This window comes from Simochromis diagramma, unplaced genomic scaffold (genome assembly GCF_900408965.1).
Source record: "Simochromis diagramma unplaced genomic scaffold, fSimDia1.1 OVJJ01000802.1, whole genome shotgun sequence".
Classification (NCBI taxonomy): domain Eukaryota; kingdom Metazoa; phylum Chordata; class Actinopteri; order Cichliformes; family Cichlidae; genus Simochromis; species Simochromis diagramma.
This window is the reverse complement of record NW_024387492.1, coordinates 12,728,046-12,744,243: the sequence shown is the minus strand read 5'-3', so window position 1 is coordinate 12,744,243 and position 16,198 is coordinate 12,728,046. Positions and strand designations below refer to the sequence as shown.

The 16,198-nt window shown below is 37.3% G+C and overlaps 1 protein-coding gene across 1 annotated transcript; it reads left to right on the top strand.

Moving 5' to 3' along the window:
- The first annotated feature begins 1,509 nt into the window (after window positions 1–1,509).
- LOC120725545 (cartilage intermediate layer protein 1-like) lies at window positions 1,510–12,345 on the top strand. The gene is made up of 5 exons (XM_040018559.1): window positions 1,510–1,536; window positions 6,997–7,235; window positions 7,591–7,703; window positions 7,859–8,027; window positions 8,825–12,345. Exons 1-5 carry the CDS (start codon window positions 1,510–1,512, stop codon window positions 8,922–8,924), a joined length of 648 nt encoding a protein of 215 aa, XP_039874493.1. The 3' UTR covers window positions 8,925–12,345.
- Window positions 12,346–16,198: the final 3,853 nt, after the last annotated feature.

Sequence of the window (16,198 nt, the reverse complement as noted above, 5' to 3'; positions counted from 1 at the left end):
AACAATACTTAAGAAACCTTGCAAAAAATACATTTAATATACGTAGTACTATAATTTAGTAGCATTTTGATGTGGCATTATGTTTTTAATACAGCTAACTTCAATCGATATACAGTGGTGTGAAAAATTGTTTTTCCCCTGTCCATTCATTTTTGCATAATTTTTGTAATCCAGCCACATTGGAGGGTTTACAAGCATGAAACACCTTTTTATGGTCATGCCACAGCATCTCCATGGGATTCAGGTCAGGACCTTGACTAGGTCACTGAGTAAGTCTTCATTTGGTTTTTCTTAAGTCATTCAGAGGTGGACTTGCTGGTGTGTTTTGGAACATTGCCCTGCTGGAAAAACCAAGTGCGCTTCAGCTTGAGGTCAAAAACTGGACTGGACATTCTCCTTCGGGATGTTTTGGTAGACAGCAGAATTCTTGATTCCATTTACCACACCAAGTCTTCCAGGTCCCGAGGAAGCAAAACAGCCCCAGGCCAACACACTACCATGACCATATTTTACTGTTGGTATGATGTTCCTTGTCTGCAACGCTGTTAGTTTTTATACCAGATGTAACAGGACTCAAACCTTCCAAAAAGTTCAACTTCTATCTCGTCTGCATAAAAGAATGTTTTACCAGATGTCTTGGGGAGATGTTTTTGGCAATTGTGAGATGAGCCTTTGAGTTATTTTTGGTCAGCAGAGGTTTTCTCCTAGAAATCTCCCATTTTTGCTCATTCCTTTTCTTATTGTTGAATCATGAAGTCTGATCTTAACTGAGACATGTGAATCCTGAGGTTCTTTAATGTTTTCTGGGTTGTTTTGTGACCTCTTGGATGAGTTGTTGATGTGCTCTTGGAGTAACTTTGGTAAGCCAGTCAAACCTGGAAAGCTTCACCACTGTTCCAGATTTACTCCATTGGTGTATAATGGCTCTCACTTTGGTTCACTGGAGTCCCAAAGCCTTACAAATAGCTTTGTAAACCTAGACTGATAGATGTCAGTGACTTTGTTTCTCAAGTGTTTCTTTAAATCCTGGCAAAATGTGTTGCTTTCTGAGATCTTTTAGCCTGCTTCACTTTGTCAGACAGCTACTATTTAAGTGATTTCTTGATTCAACAGGTCAGCCAGCAATGTAGGGACTACAGTAACTACGTTATTATTGTGGTAACGAGCACGGTAACTAGTTATTATGCCAAAATCAAGAACGCGTTAATTGTTACTGGGATTTAGATAGGGTCGTTATTCGTTACTTCTTTCGGTGGCTATCACGGAGCTTCCACAGATTCAGTAACATTAGCAAGTGGTGGAGACCAGCAGGTAGATGAGGGAAAGGGGAGGCCGATTTTTTGCCCCAGTCCAGCCGTGTATGCAGCTCATCTGCAGTCTGGTGTTACCTACATCTTCCTATTCGGAAGGCAGAATTTCCGAGTTCTGAGTACAATCAAAAGCACCACGACTGCAGTTTTCGTGTTAGATGTAAAAAGCGCACATGACGCTGTGACGTAGGCTAGAATCATGGCGGCGGTCAATGACAGTCAAGGCGTGGGATTTCTCTCGTGGAAATATGCACATTATTTTTTTACTTTCTATTGGTAGGTGGCACAGTGCACTTGTGGCAAGTAAGCAAGCTAGAAGACTGGCAATCTTGCTGGGTATCCAGTTACGGAAGCAACACATTAACAAGAGAAGTCTGAGTAAAACCAAAGTTACTTTCCCTAGTAAATAGTTACTTTGAAAATAACGAGTAACTTGAAGTAACTGAGTTACTTTTTTATATAAGTAACTAGTAATGTAACTAAGTTACTAATTTAAAGTAACTTACCCAACACTGTCGGCCAGTAATCAGGCCTGAGTGTGTTTGCTTAAAATGAACTCAGCTTTTCAAAAAATATGGTTAATTCATCATTTAACAAGAGGGGCACTTACTTTTTCATAAAGGAAAAGGTAGGTTTGGATAACGTTTCTCCCTTAATCACTGAAATCATAATTTAAAAACAGAATTATCTTGGGATATCTTTGTCTAATATTAAAATTAGTTTGAGGATCTGAAACATGTAAGTGTGAAAAATATGCAAAAGACTGGAAAATCAGGAAGGGGGCAAACACTTTTTCACATCACTGTATTAAAAACTAAAATATTGATCTCATTGTCATTTTGTTTTAAGGTTCCTCTACAATCATGATGCGACTGGTAATGTATAACTTTAAATACATTTTAAGTTCAATTAAAATTGAATTTCCTTTTGTTCTGTAATACACATGTTTTCACATTACAAGCTGAATTCCGAAAATGTTGGGATTCTGCATAAAATCTAAATAAAAACAGAATGATATGATTTGCAAATTTTGCAAACTAACATTTTATTCACAATATAAAATACGTGAAATAAGTTTAAACTTATTAGTGGCTGATTTAAAATAGTATCAAATAGTAAAAGTTCTGGACTGCAGGGAAACAAGTTCAGCATCTATACACTTCAACTTTAATATTGTCTTGGTGAAATATGTAAGGCCTTGACCAAAAGAAACATAATATGGATGGGAGCACATGTTGCTCTAAAACCTGTTCACAGCTTTCAGCACTGATGGTGCTTTTCCAGATGTGGGAGATTTAAAATTATCTGACTGTAGAAGTACACGCCAGAAACGATGGTTCTGTACACTGTTATTGTTTTTTATTGAGAGTTATGCACACAAAGAAGGCAGTCCGTTTCAGTCTAGCTCTCTCCTCCTCCCCGCTCGACTCTGCCTTCACTATAGAGACACGGAAAAGAGACACCGTCATCAGACAATCGCCTGTGGCTCACCTGCCTCCCGGTGCCGCCCCCTTGAGCTCACTGCACCACTCCTCCCTTGCAGCTGAGCCAGGGACCACACCACCACCACACTGATATATTTCATGAAATAGCAAAATGACTCAGTTTAAATGTTTTTAATGTTCTACTGAGAATAAAGTGTCAGTTTATGAAATTTGCAAATCATTGTATTCCGGTTTCAGTTACATTTTACAGAATTTCCCAACATTATCAGAATTGATTTTATACATTCAAGATAATATGTATAAGCAGAATGCAGTTTTATGTGATTCCAACATATTTATTTTTCTATTTTTTCTTGCAGTTGGTTGTTGCCATTACTGCGGGATTACTTTTTGGTGGGTTGTTCTCAATAACTATTAAATTTTAACAATTCTGCAATTCATAAGCAGTGCATTTAATCAAAAAATATGCAATTAAAGCATTATTAGCAAAACAAAATGTTATGATTGTGTTTACCAGAAAACACATACAAGGTGGACAGTGCGCCCAGCTCTGAAAAACAAAAAGATAAAAATGGTAAGACCCTTCACAGTAGGGTGCTACATTTCATGACCAATGTCCTGTATCTTAGCTAATGTAGAAAAACATTGTAACATGTTACTTGTATATTCAGATTTGACAATCTTAAAATAGTAACATCCTTCATCACAAGTTGATTAATGTTACATACAATGTATGTCATTTCAGTCTCAGATGAAGAACTTTGTATCTACTTCTAAAGTTAATAGCTTCTGACAAGACTATAATATCTCAAAAGTGTTGGCAATTACAAAAATACAACATTATTCTGAAAATCAGGCTTCCAGTGGCTCCAGTTCTAAGAACCCAAAGGATAAAAATGGTGAGATCCTTCATTACAACTTGAATAATGTTGTAATTAGTTTTATGTATGTACATAAAAGGTGTATATTTTCTTCTGAAGAGCTTTGTATCTTCTTGTAAAGTTGTTTTTTGGCAATTATGTCAACTGGCAGAACTGTATACAGTCACAAAAAACAATAGAAATAGTTCGATCTTTCATAACAATTTCATTAATGTCAATACAGTGTGTATTATTTCAGTCAAAATCACAACATTATTCTTCTTACTAGGAAGCGACCAGCAGGCTCCCAGTGGCTCCAGTCCTAAGGACCCAAAGGATAAAAAAGGTATTGCAATATGATTAATGTCACATAAAATGCGTATTATTTCAATCACTGCAGAAGAGCTTTGTAGCATTTTGTAAAGTTATTCAGTTTTGACAGCTGCGCCGTCATAACTGTGCACAATCACAACAGACATCATTTTTTGATTATATTTACTAGAAAACTCCACGGACTCCAGTCCTAAAGACCAAAAGGATAAAAATGGTGAGATCCTTCATTACAACCTAATGAATGTCACATAAAATATGGATATTTTCAGTCGGTGCTGAAAAGCTGTTATATCTTCGTGTAAAGTTGCTCATTTTTGAAAATTACCTAAATTGGCAGAACTGTAAAAATAGAAATATTGAGATCCTTCATAAAAATTTCATTAATGTCAATACAGTGTGTATTATTTCAGTCACTGGTAGAACTGTACAACATCACAACATTATTCTTCTTACTAGGAAGCGACCAGCAGGCTCCCAGTGGATCTAGTCCTAAGGATCCAAAGGATAAAAAAGGTAGATCCTTCATTGTAATATGATTAGTGTCACACAAAATCCGTATTATTTCAATCACTGCAGAAGAGCTTCGTAGCATTTTGTAAAGTTATTCAGTTTTGACAGCTGTGCCATCATAACTGTGCACAATCACAACAGAAATCATTTTTTGATTATATTTACTAGAAAACTCCCCTCAAACCAGTCCTAAGGACCAAAAGGATAAAAAAGGTAGATCCTTAATGAGAATTTGATTAATGCCAGTACAGTGTGTATCATTTCAATCACTGCAGAAGAGTTTAGTAAAAGTTACTCATTTTTGACAATTTTGCACAATCACTGTGCACAATCACAACAGACATCATTTTCTTACTATATTTACTAGAAAACTCCACTGACTCCAGTCCTAAGGACCAAAAGGATAAAAAAAGGTCAGATCCTTCATTACAACTTGATTTATGTCACAAACGTGTATGTACATAAACTGTGCTGAAGAACTTTTCAACTTCTTGTAAATGTATTAAATTTTGACAATTTTGTAAACTCCCAGAACTGTACACAATCACAAAAGATCTTTATATTCATTTTAACTAGAAAAGTCAAGTGGCTCCAGTTCTAAGAAACAAAAAGATAAAAATGGTGAGATCCTTCATTATAACTTGATTAACACCATGTAAAATGTGTATATCTTCGGTCTCTGTTGAAGAGCTTTGCATCTTCTTGTAAAATTATTCAAATTTGACAAGAATTGTACACTGTAACAAAGTACAACATTATTCCACTTAATAGGAAGCAAATTGCAGGACTCCAGTGAATCTAGTTCAAAGGAAGAAAAGGACGGTAAGAGCCTTCAACACTGTGTATCAGTATCACATACAGTGTGGTGTATTTTAATCACGGTGGAAGAACTTTGTAACGTCTTGGAACTCCATAAACTGTAAGGACTGTTATTCTTCTTATGTTTAGAAAGGAAACAGCAGGACTCCAGTGAATCTAGTTCAAAGGAAGAAAAGGATGAAAATGGTGAGACCCTTCACTATGTGTCACACCCAACGTGTAGTCAGTGGCATACTTTGAAATGAGAGAAATATTTGCTTATATTGTGATGTCAAACAATGCCCCCAAAATGATGATGTATTAGTCTATACATTTACATCTATATTCTACATTTTTTAATTGGTTGCTAAAGCTCATAAGATAAATGCACATTAAACTGTTTACTGGATTATGTGTTAAATGTGTTGACGTGACAGTGGAAATTCAGATTTTTTCTTATCTTATCTTATTTTATCTTATCTTATCTTATCTTATCTTTTAAGGTGTATTTAATTAAATTAAATGCATTTAATTAAATAACTTTGACAGGTACACAAAGACATCAGCACTGTACACCATCACAAATAAAATAACATTATAACATTTATATTTACTAGAAAGCAACCTACTGAGTGTCTGTCTGATTTTAAGGAACAAAAGAAGACCCTTCACTTTAATATAACCCAAAGTGAAGTGAAGTTTCTAAGTTCCTAAGGTGGAAAATTTAATGTTTCATTTGTCACACAGGAGTAGCTATTTTATCCTTTTTATCAGTTTCCTGATAAAATAGGACTTTCCTCTTTTTTTTTTGGTAATCACACAGTATTAACTCTCATTTTCTCACCATCTAAAGTATCGAATTCATTGTATTTGAAAAACAATCGATGCATTTTAATTGATCAGTTTGTGCAATTTTTAAAGTCTCACTTTCTGCTGTTTCTTCATTTTCTGCATTTCAGTAAAGCCCTGCTACTATCCCACCAACATTCGTAAGGAGATCACATTTTATTTTCTCATTTGCAGTTACAGTGTGAAAAAGTGTTTGCCCCCCTGATTTCCTAGTGTTTTGCATGTTTTTCACACTTACATATTTCAGATCATCAAACAATTTTTAATATTAGACAAAGATAACCAAAGTTAATATGAAATTCAGTTTTTAAATGAGGATTTCAGTGATTAAAGGAGAAAGTAAGGCTTTGGGACTCCAGTGAACCAAAGTAGCAGCCATTATATACAAAATGAGAAAACTTGGAACAACGGTAAAGCTTCCCAAGAGTGACCAAAATTACTCTAAGAGCACATTGATGACAGCTTAAGAAAAACAAAATGAAGATTTTGGAGCGGCCTAATCAAAGTCCGGACCTGAATCCGAAGGAGATGCTGTGGTATGACCTTAAAAAGCTGTTTCATGCTTGAAAACCCTACAATGTGGCAAAATTGCAACAATTATGCAAAGATGATTGGTCCAAAATCCCTCTACTCTTGATTCCAGTTTTTGCTGCTAAAGGTTGGCCCAACCAGTTATTAGGTTTAGGGGGCAATCACGTTTTCACACAGAGCCATGTAGGTCTGGATTTATTTCCCTTAAATCATAAACACCTTCATTTAGAAACTGCATTTTGTGTTTACTTATGTTATCTTTGTCTAATATTTAAGTTTCTTTGATGATCTGAAACCTAATACTTTTTCACACCACTGTACATCACAGCCATCTTTTTTAACATTCACAATTTGTCTTAGTCAAATGAAAACATTTACAGAAAAGCTTTCAAAGTTGCTAAATTATCTGAATTTGACCCTTTTCCAGGATGCTGGACAGAATGGTTCGATAGAGACGACCCTTCTGCATCTGGAGACTGGGAAACTCTTTGCAGGCTCCGCAAAGAGAACCCTGGAAAGATCTGCCCTAGACCAGCAGCTATCGAAGCCAAGACTCTATCTGGGCTCACTGTGGCTGCAGCAGGGGACGTGATTTACAAGTAAGAACAGTACAAGAAAAAATATGTGAAAAAGTGTGTGTGAGTGATATATTCTATGGAATTGGCAGCATTTGCATCTTCACTGTTTAAGTTGGACACAGTTTGAGGATTCACCAAAGTGTGACATGAACCATATGCCACAGCAATCCATCCAGTGTTTTGGAGATATTGCAGCCTGTACCACAGTGGTGACAAATCAACAGACAGACAGATGGGCTGACAGAGTTTGATTGCCATGCCTTTAACCATGCATTAACATGTCTAAAAAATGCAAATACACTTAAGTGGTTACAGCCATTAGGCTGCTCTTAGTCAATGTCATGCTGGTCTCCTTCTTTTCTTTTTTCTTTTTTAGAAATGACATAACTTCAGGATTCATCTGCAGAAACAAAGACCAGATCAACAATAAGAAGTGCAACGATTATCGTGTTCGTTTCAGCTGCTATCCCCCCTTTTGTGAAAGAGGAGGTATCACTACATTCTGCATGTGGAATATTAAGCTCCTAATGCAAACTGATTTCTTGCTTTTTTTTATTGCATAAAGTATAGACAGTCATTTAAAATGTTGCTTTGGTTCTGTAGTTTTCTAACAGGCATGCTTTGTCTGTATTTACTCGCTGCAGTGTGTTGGACCAGCTGGTTTAATCGCGATGATCCTGGTACAACAGGAGACTGGGAGGTTTTAAGTGAACTGAAGAAACAAAACAAAATTTGTGACAACCCTCTGTATGTGGACGCTGTTACCACTGACACGATGACCCCAGCCATCTACACAGGGGAGACCTTTTACATGTAAGCTGCCTCCTAAGAAAACAATAAAAGCTTCACGTGTAGTACAAACAACCCAATGATCAAACACAGTGTTCAGCAACAACGCCTCTTGCCTCAAGTTTCCAAATTTTAGATATGTTCTGCCTGAAGATATTTCTTAAACAACGAATGGGAATTCAGTTATATTTGTAAGGGTGATCATTTTTCCTGAGGGATGTCAAAATAATGTCAAAATTCATTCTTGTATTACTGGGTTTGACTAGAACAATATGTGTGTTATGAGAAAGAAAAAGTAATACATGACAGGAAATGATTTACATGTGATTATTTTATTTTATTTAAATAGGATGTTTGAGACATTTCACATTTACACTTATAAAAAACAAATTACACAAGACATTTTGATGAGTAAAATTCATTTTTATTGGACCTGCCAACAGCACTATTGCGAAACCAGGTCATCTATTTTTATCATTTAAAAAAAAGACAACTGCAACAACAAAAGTAAGTATGGTTTAACCAACATGCCTCATTAAACAGTGGAAATGAACTGACATTTACATATTACTTTACCAGTCTTATTGACTGTGGAGTAAAGTGCTAGAGAATACAAAGTACATTTAACCATACATCTTTACTCTGCTTTACTCTGTGCACTTTAATTATTTTATGGTGGGCAAATTAGACTTACTAACTAAATATGTATGTCTTTGTACAATAAACACAAGTTCCTGTTTTAGATTATTATCAACATAATAATAAAATAAAATAAAAACATTAAGCATAGTTGTAGCTTACTTTGTGCTCATTTTTTTCAGGTACAATCCAACTGACGGATTTGTTTGCCGCAATAAGGACCAGACTACTGGCAAGTGCAGTGACTACAAAGTTCGCTTTGGATGCCCATGTAACAACTGAGCCCCGATCGAGTCCACCACGCTTAGAATTGTGGGGAGAAAAGAAGTTCCTCTTCATATCACTTTAATTTTCCTCTGCTATTTCTTTTGTTTAATAATTCATTTTTTACTGGGCGTAATATCGGGAAGAATTTGTAATGGGCCCCCTTCGCAGACATCTTCACTTAGCGGCGTTGCAAAAGCACAGGTGTTGCTAAATTAAAGATGATCTTGTTTCACTGAAGCGACCATGGCGATGTGAACGACACAAAAGCAGCTAAAAATGAAGATTTAGTATTAAATATGTACGCAAATGTTTTCAGTGGTACAGGAGGAAGTTTTTCTGCTTTAACTTTCTTTTCTTTTCAGTGATTATGAAAGCATGACATTGTTTGACTAATGAACCAAAATACTAAAACGAATAAAACCACTAATGAACAGCAAGTCGGTTTCTTCTCTTGAGCTTACATGAAGCTATGACTTGATGTGAGTTATGCAGATGTACAGTATATGTTTTCAGCAGATGGTGGGGACTAATGTGATACGCATGCTGTGTTGTTTGACAGGAAAGTGAAAATGTGGAAAAGCGCAACTCAGTAAATCTGAATTTTATATCAAAATAATTGGCAACACTAACAAGCAAACACACAGGTAGAACTAATGTCTATTTATAGAAAAAAAGACAGTTTGTTTTTTTAGTGCAGGATTAGTGTATTTACAGCTTCCCTTTCTCGCTGACCTACATAAGGCCTTCGCCACATTTCCTTTAAAATCAAGTATTCTTGATGCAAGCCTATACGTGCACATAACCCCCTGCAAACCCAGAATGTACACATATAGGCACACAGATACTTATATACATGCACACACATACACACAGGCACTAAGGAGAGCAGGGAGATACAAGGTGATTCCATAACACCGCCAACAATTCCTCGGGAGATGAGCACTTGTGATAGGTGCTGAAAAGAAACTGCAGGGCACTGTACGGAATATAAAATAAGGAACTTTTCCACAGTCTGCTCTTGGAAACGAATCTGTTCTTTGGAGGGTTTTGCTAATGCTTGCATGTTTGCATTGCATCAACAGTTCTGTACTTGGTGCCATTTGGCTTTGAGCATGAACGCCTGTCTTCCAGAAGGCTGAAGACTGTGTTGAAATAGGCAACATATCAAAAGACGAAAAAGAAAGAAAAAAACAACCGAGAAGGACGGATGCAATCTGTTAAATTTTTCCTCTCAACTTCTCATGATAAAACTAAAGAGGAAAAATTCTGACACTGGTGGCAAAATAAAATGAAATTTGCATTACTGAAGTGCAACATAAGTGTTGAAGCTTTGCAGCACTATGGCGTTCCATTCTCTTCCATTAATCTACCAATATTCCATGGCTGTGAAGGCCTATTTATAGACCAGGGGATGATTAAGTGGTGAAGCTCTGTGCCACAAAGGGAACCAAGCTCATTTTCTTTTTCCTTCCTCTCTCTTCTTTGTGTATTCTCTTCCTACTTCTCCCTCTCTCTTTCTATCCCTCTGTGCCCTAGTCTTCTTTCCTATCGTCTCACTCTTTCTCTCTGCGCTCCTCTTTTCCATGAGCTTATATATTATATACCCAACATTCATTCATATACTTTAGTTTAGCTGTCATTAAAATTATGTTAGACTCAAGGGGTAAGGATAAGTCCTTTAATTTCTTTTTTTTTTTTCATTAGGCATTTGACAAAAGGATTTACAGCAGTGTTAATTGTTATGAGGCTTCACAGCAAAGACTGACAGGCTTAACAAGAGAGGATGGAGCTCAGTTCTATATGTTTCCATTGCTAAGGCAAGCTGGCTCAAGAATGAAAAGTGTTTTTAGTTAAAAGTAGAGGAAGAACATTTGTGCAGAGAGCTGCTTGCAAGGTGTCCTTGAGTGGAAGTAGAGCAATGCACAGGGTAAAGGGTTAAGCTCATTTTCATGTGTGCAGACATGATTAATGGAGGAGAGGAGAGGAGAGGAAAGGAAAGGAAAGGAAAGGAAAGGAAAGGAAAGGAAAGGAAAGGAAAGGAAAGGAAAGGAAAGGAAAGGAAAGGAAAGGAAATGACCTCACCCAGTTTAGGACCAGCCTCGTTTCATCGTTTCCAGAAGAGCAAGGACATAAATGAGCTCAAACCCTCCTCCGTGCTTCCACACACTCCAGCTACTGGTCCATATCCAGATTTTTCCCTGCATTTACAGAGGCTTGGATAACAGCATTTTTGTGAAGAGTGGGCTTAGTGCAGAGCTGTAAATACTGATGACCTCAATAACACCCATTTGCCTATTAAAACCACTCAAAATATTTGTAGAAGGAGGTGAAAATGGACTATTTGAATATGCTGAAATGATACTTATTATGCCAGAAGTAGATTTATTTTTAATGCAATAAAAAATGGATTCTGTGTTAGAAATCGACCATAAAAAGTGCAGTCATTTATATCATACATATTGAATATCAAAGCTTATGTGACAGAAACAAGACATCATATTTGTCCTCATCAGAAATGTCTTTTTCTCACTAACCGCAAGAGTTTGGGACTGAAAATAGCAACATTTAATGCATCTGAAAGCATCTCAGCATCCTTAAATCTAGAACAGCTCTTTGCAATCACCTAACAGCCGGAGCTTGTATTTAAAGACCAATTTGTTACACTATTTAGAATTTCTGTTTATTTGTCTAATATATTTTGGTATAGCTGCAGTCTTGGCAACCCATGAAAACACTTTAGCTGTACAAGGCAGTCCATGTACGTTGAGTTATTTTTAATAAATCCTTAACCAGGCAATTTGATAATTCCCAAATCCATCTGTCAAATAGCATTTAATTTAAAGACACAAATTTATCACATTCATGGCGGTGTAAATTTGATTAGTCCTGAATTATGTATAAATGAATAGCTCTGCCTCCATCCCTAGACTCCTTGGGATGTCAGACCCCAACTTTAAATCCCTCTCACCAAAGCAATATGAGCCTGAAAAGCTATTAGAGCATGACTCCTGAGAGATGAACAAGACAAAAGCGTTATGCCTGTACCTCCACGTAAGGTGCGAACAATACCAGGCTATTTTCACTCTGACAAGCCATATTAGTCGTGCCAGCTTTTGCCTGCTGGCAACTCCGACGTGATAGCTGTCTGGGACATTTTGTTTCCAGTCACAGTAGCTGATCCCTTGATTAAAAACATTGAATGCTGAGAGCGTGTTATCCCTGTTTGGAGTTTCTGATCCTGGGTGTCTCAGGCGACTGCTGGGCTTTCTCATCCCCAGCGGCAACAGCTGATCCCAGGAACTTTAAGGACGCAGAGTGGATTGCATTACTGAGGTGGAAGTCAAAACATGCCAGAAGTGTTTGCCTGTCATAACCCTTCGCTGAAAAAAAAAAGAAAAATTCTGGTGTGTAAGCTGATTTCTAATGAGGAAATAGATGCATTGTTACCCAACTTTCACTGCAGTATCTTTAAGACAGCAAACGGTCTTTGTAAAAGTTATTTTTTTCCCCCGCATCACACCCTATGGCATGAAACAGATTTATATTATGTGGTGACATAATGTTAGCTTGGTGGCATTCATGTTCATGGGTGGTTTCCGTGTCTCTTTTGTCAATGGCTTATAAAATGGCAAGAATTACACCACTCCCCAATGAGTTACGACTAGGCACCAAGAGAGCCCATTAACAAAGGCCCAGATGCACACAAATCACCAATGTGTGTCCAATCTTTGTTTACACTATCACATTTGGCTTTGAAAGGCCCTCCACTTACACCCATTCATGGGCATCAGAGATGGAGATGTCTTTGGAGAAAGGGAAGTTTATTGGAGGCTTTCCTGTAACAGAATGCAAAGCCTTATGAGTTCCTCTCATATTCTCCAGTCTCCTTCTCTGCAGGCAAACCCTTGGCACTGGCTAGCCCAATAGGGAAAGTCACTTTTTGCAAGCATTGCCAAGATTTCTATTTGAAAGCCAAAATGTGTAGGCAGACAGATGCATCTGTCCACATTCTGTCTGTTCCTCTCTTTCAAACTTTCCTCACTGGCTCTCACTATCTCTCTCTCTCTCACACACATGCATATGCACACACAACCACTCGCTCACACAGGGGGCTGTTTCCTCATCGTTCACACTGAGAAATGCCCTGTAAGGATGTCCTTATCCTGCAAACCAGACTCTGCTGGATGCTATATAATAACAACTCCAGCCATCCACCATCCAATCAGCCAGGCTCACTGCTGTGGGTGCGCGCGTGTGTCTGTGAATATGCATGATTTTTTTTCTCTCCCTAAGATCTGAAACCACAGCGCACAGAAAGGATTTATTTTTCCTGACAAGATATAAACAACTCATACAAAATCAATTTTAAAAAGGAAAATATTTATTCATTTACAATTGTTTGTGGTCGGATAGAGGCTACTGTGTGAGGAATTTCAGCTGAGAACCATAAATATTACCACAATGATACATTAAAAAACAGTCCATGGTGAGCACAAGGATGGATAGAGGTGGATTATGCAGCAGGAGAAGTCTGAGAATTTTCTGTGGACATTTGGACTTTCTTGCTCTGGAAAAAGTGGGGCATCTTTTCCACTAATTATGGGATGAATCCAAGCTGACTACAACTGCTACAAACCTTTCAGACCAATATTTCAAACCAAAATTGTGTTAAATAAACTGTATTTGAGTTATTAATGAAGCATTCATTTTAAGTGGCACAATGAATCATAATCTGTAATGTTTCAATGGATATTAAATCTCTATGGCAATATGAACTATAATGTTTCATTAGTATAGCCTTGATGAATCTGTTCTGCACTTATGATGTTTTATTAAAAAAATAAATAAACATGTGAAGCATATGGATCTAGAGTTATATTTAACATATTATGTTTTAAGCCTCTTTAAAGGTCTAATCAGGCACATATGATTCAAAACTGGGTGTGCACTGGAAGACTACAGTCAGGTGCTCATTAATCCAAACATCTAATCAAACGTGGAACCGGCTCAGTGGATTCGGGCATGTAGACATGGTCAAGAGGATCTTCTGAAGGAAGGAGCTGAGCATTAGAATGAACTGGGATTTAATTAACTGTGAATGGGACATGCTTGATAGTGTTAGACAGGCTGGTCTAAGTATTATAAAAACTGCTGATCTACTGGGATTGTTCCACACAGCCAGAGAGTGGTGTGAAAAAGAGAACCTATCCAGCGAGTAGCAGTTTTCTGTGAGAAAATGTCCTGATGATGTCAAAGGTCAGTGGAGAATGGCCAGGCTGCTTGGAGCTAATAAGAAGGCAACAGTAACTCAAATAACCATTCATTACAACCAAAGCATTAAGAAGAGCTAAAAACATCAAACCTTGGAGCAGAAAGTGAACACTGGGTGCTGTTCCTGTCAGCTAAGAACAGGAAACTGAGAATACAATTCACACTGACTCACCAAAACTGGCCAACAGAAGATTGGAAAACCATTGCTTGGTCTGATGAGTCTTGATTTCTACAGCAACATTTAGATGGTAGGGTCAGAATTTGATGTAAACTATGTGAAAGGATGGCTCCATCCTGCCTTTTCTCAATGGTTCAAGGTACTAGTGTTGATGTAATGGAGTTGGGGATATTTTCTTGGCACACTTAGTACAAAATGAGCATTGTTTATACACCATAACCTACCTGACGATTGCTGCTGAAGATGTCTTTCCCTTTATAACCACAGTGGGAATCATCTCAAAATGACACTGGTACTCAGATCGTCTCCGCAGTCATCAGATCTCAATCCACTAGAACACATTTGGGATGTGGTAGAATGGGAAGATTGACATCCTGGATGTGTAGTCGACACATCTGCAGTAACTTTGTGATGTTATAATATCAATATGGAGCAAAATCTCTGAGGAATGTTTCCAGCATCTTTGTATAATCTATATAAAAAAAATCAAAGCCCCAAATAAAAAAAAACATCTGAAGGCAAAAAGAGGTCCAACCCAGTACTACCATGGTGTACCTAATAAAGTGACTGTTAGATGTATACACCACAGTGAATGTATGCTGGTGAATGTGTACATTATATTTTGAGTTACTTTAAAATTTCTTTTAAAGTAACTCAAAATATAATGTACACATTCACCAGCATGTTCTTACATAAATGTAAGAACATTTATAATGCCTCAGTCACAATTAAGTGACTCAGTAGGCCATGACTGTGAACCAGTGTGCATGAGAGCACAGCCCCGGAGCTGCTGAGCTAAACAAAAATGTTTCTGTTAATATTTCTGATTACACCTGCGCTTTTTCTTATCTTAAGTCATCTTCTCTATAAAAGACCCATATTGTGAAAATCAAGGTTACAATCACAATGGAGGTGTAGAGGCTGAAATTACTGTGGCAATAACCTCTATTGATTACGACTGTCATTTTACATTGCAGTATAAATGCACTAATATGGTAGGACTGCATTACTACAAAAGCACTGTTTAAATCATTGCATTTGAACCACTGTAAAAATAAATCAATAAATAGAAAAAAATGCATGATTCAAAACATAGCATCATACACCAGAACTGAGAAAAACAAATGCAGAAATGGAGCTTATATTTTAAAATATCTGTTTATTGTTTATATTTCAGCAACAGCAGCTCTTAGATATTGTGACTTTCATTCTAATGGGTTTCTTGGGGTGGTGGTTAACAGATTCACCTTACGCTTTGTCTCGTCTCTGGTTTGAGACCAGAATGACACACAAACCAAGATTCAGAGGATTTAAGCTACTATACTCCTTGTGCCAATCCCAAGTTTGGATAAATGGGAGAGCTGTGTCAGGAAAGGCATCTGTGCCAAATCAAATATGCATATCCATCCACTGTGGCGACCCCTTGGGAAATAAGGGCGCAGCCGAAAGGACCCAGATAATGTGTTTCTTAACCTCTACCAGGACTCTTTAAGAGTGGTGCACTCGGTGCTTATTGGGTATTTGACATTTCTTCAAACTACTTTTAAGGTTGAACAGCACCAAATAATTATTATTGATCACACCATCATTAAGGTAACTTCTAACACAGACTACCATTTTGTGCCTGGTAATTCAGCATTTATGGACGGGTAACAAATTCAAGGGAAAGCCTGAGTGCTTAAAACCCACAGTGAGGTGATTCACTTATTCTGTTATGCTGGAGGGAGCACCGTGCTGACATGTTTGGGGTCCACTAGTCACTCAGTACAAAGTTGTTCTGAGTGATCACCTTCATCCTGAAAGGAAACATTTCCATTCTGATAAGAGGGGTCTGTACTAG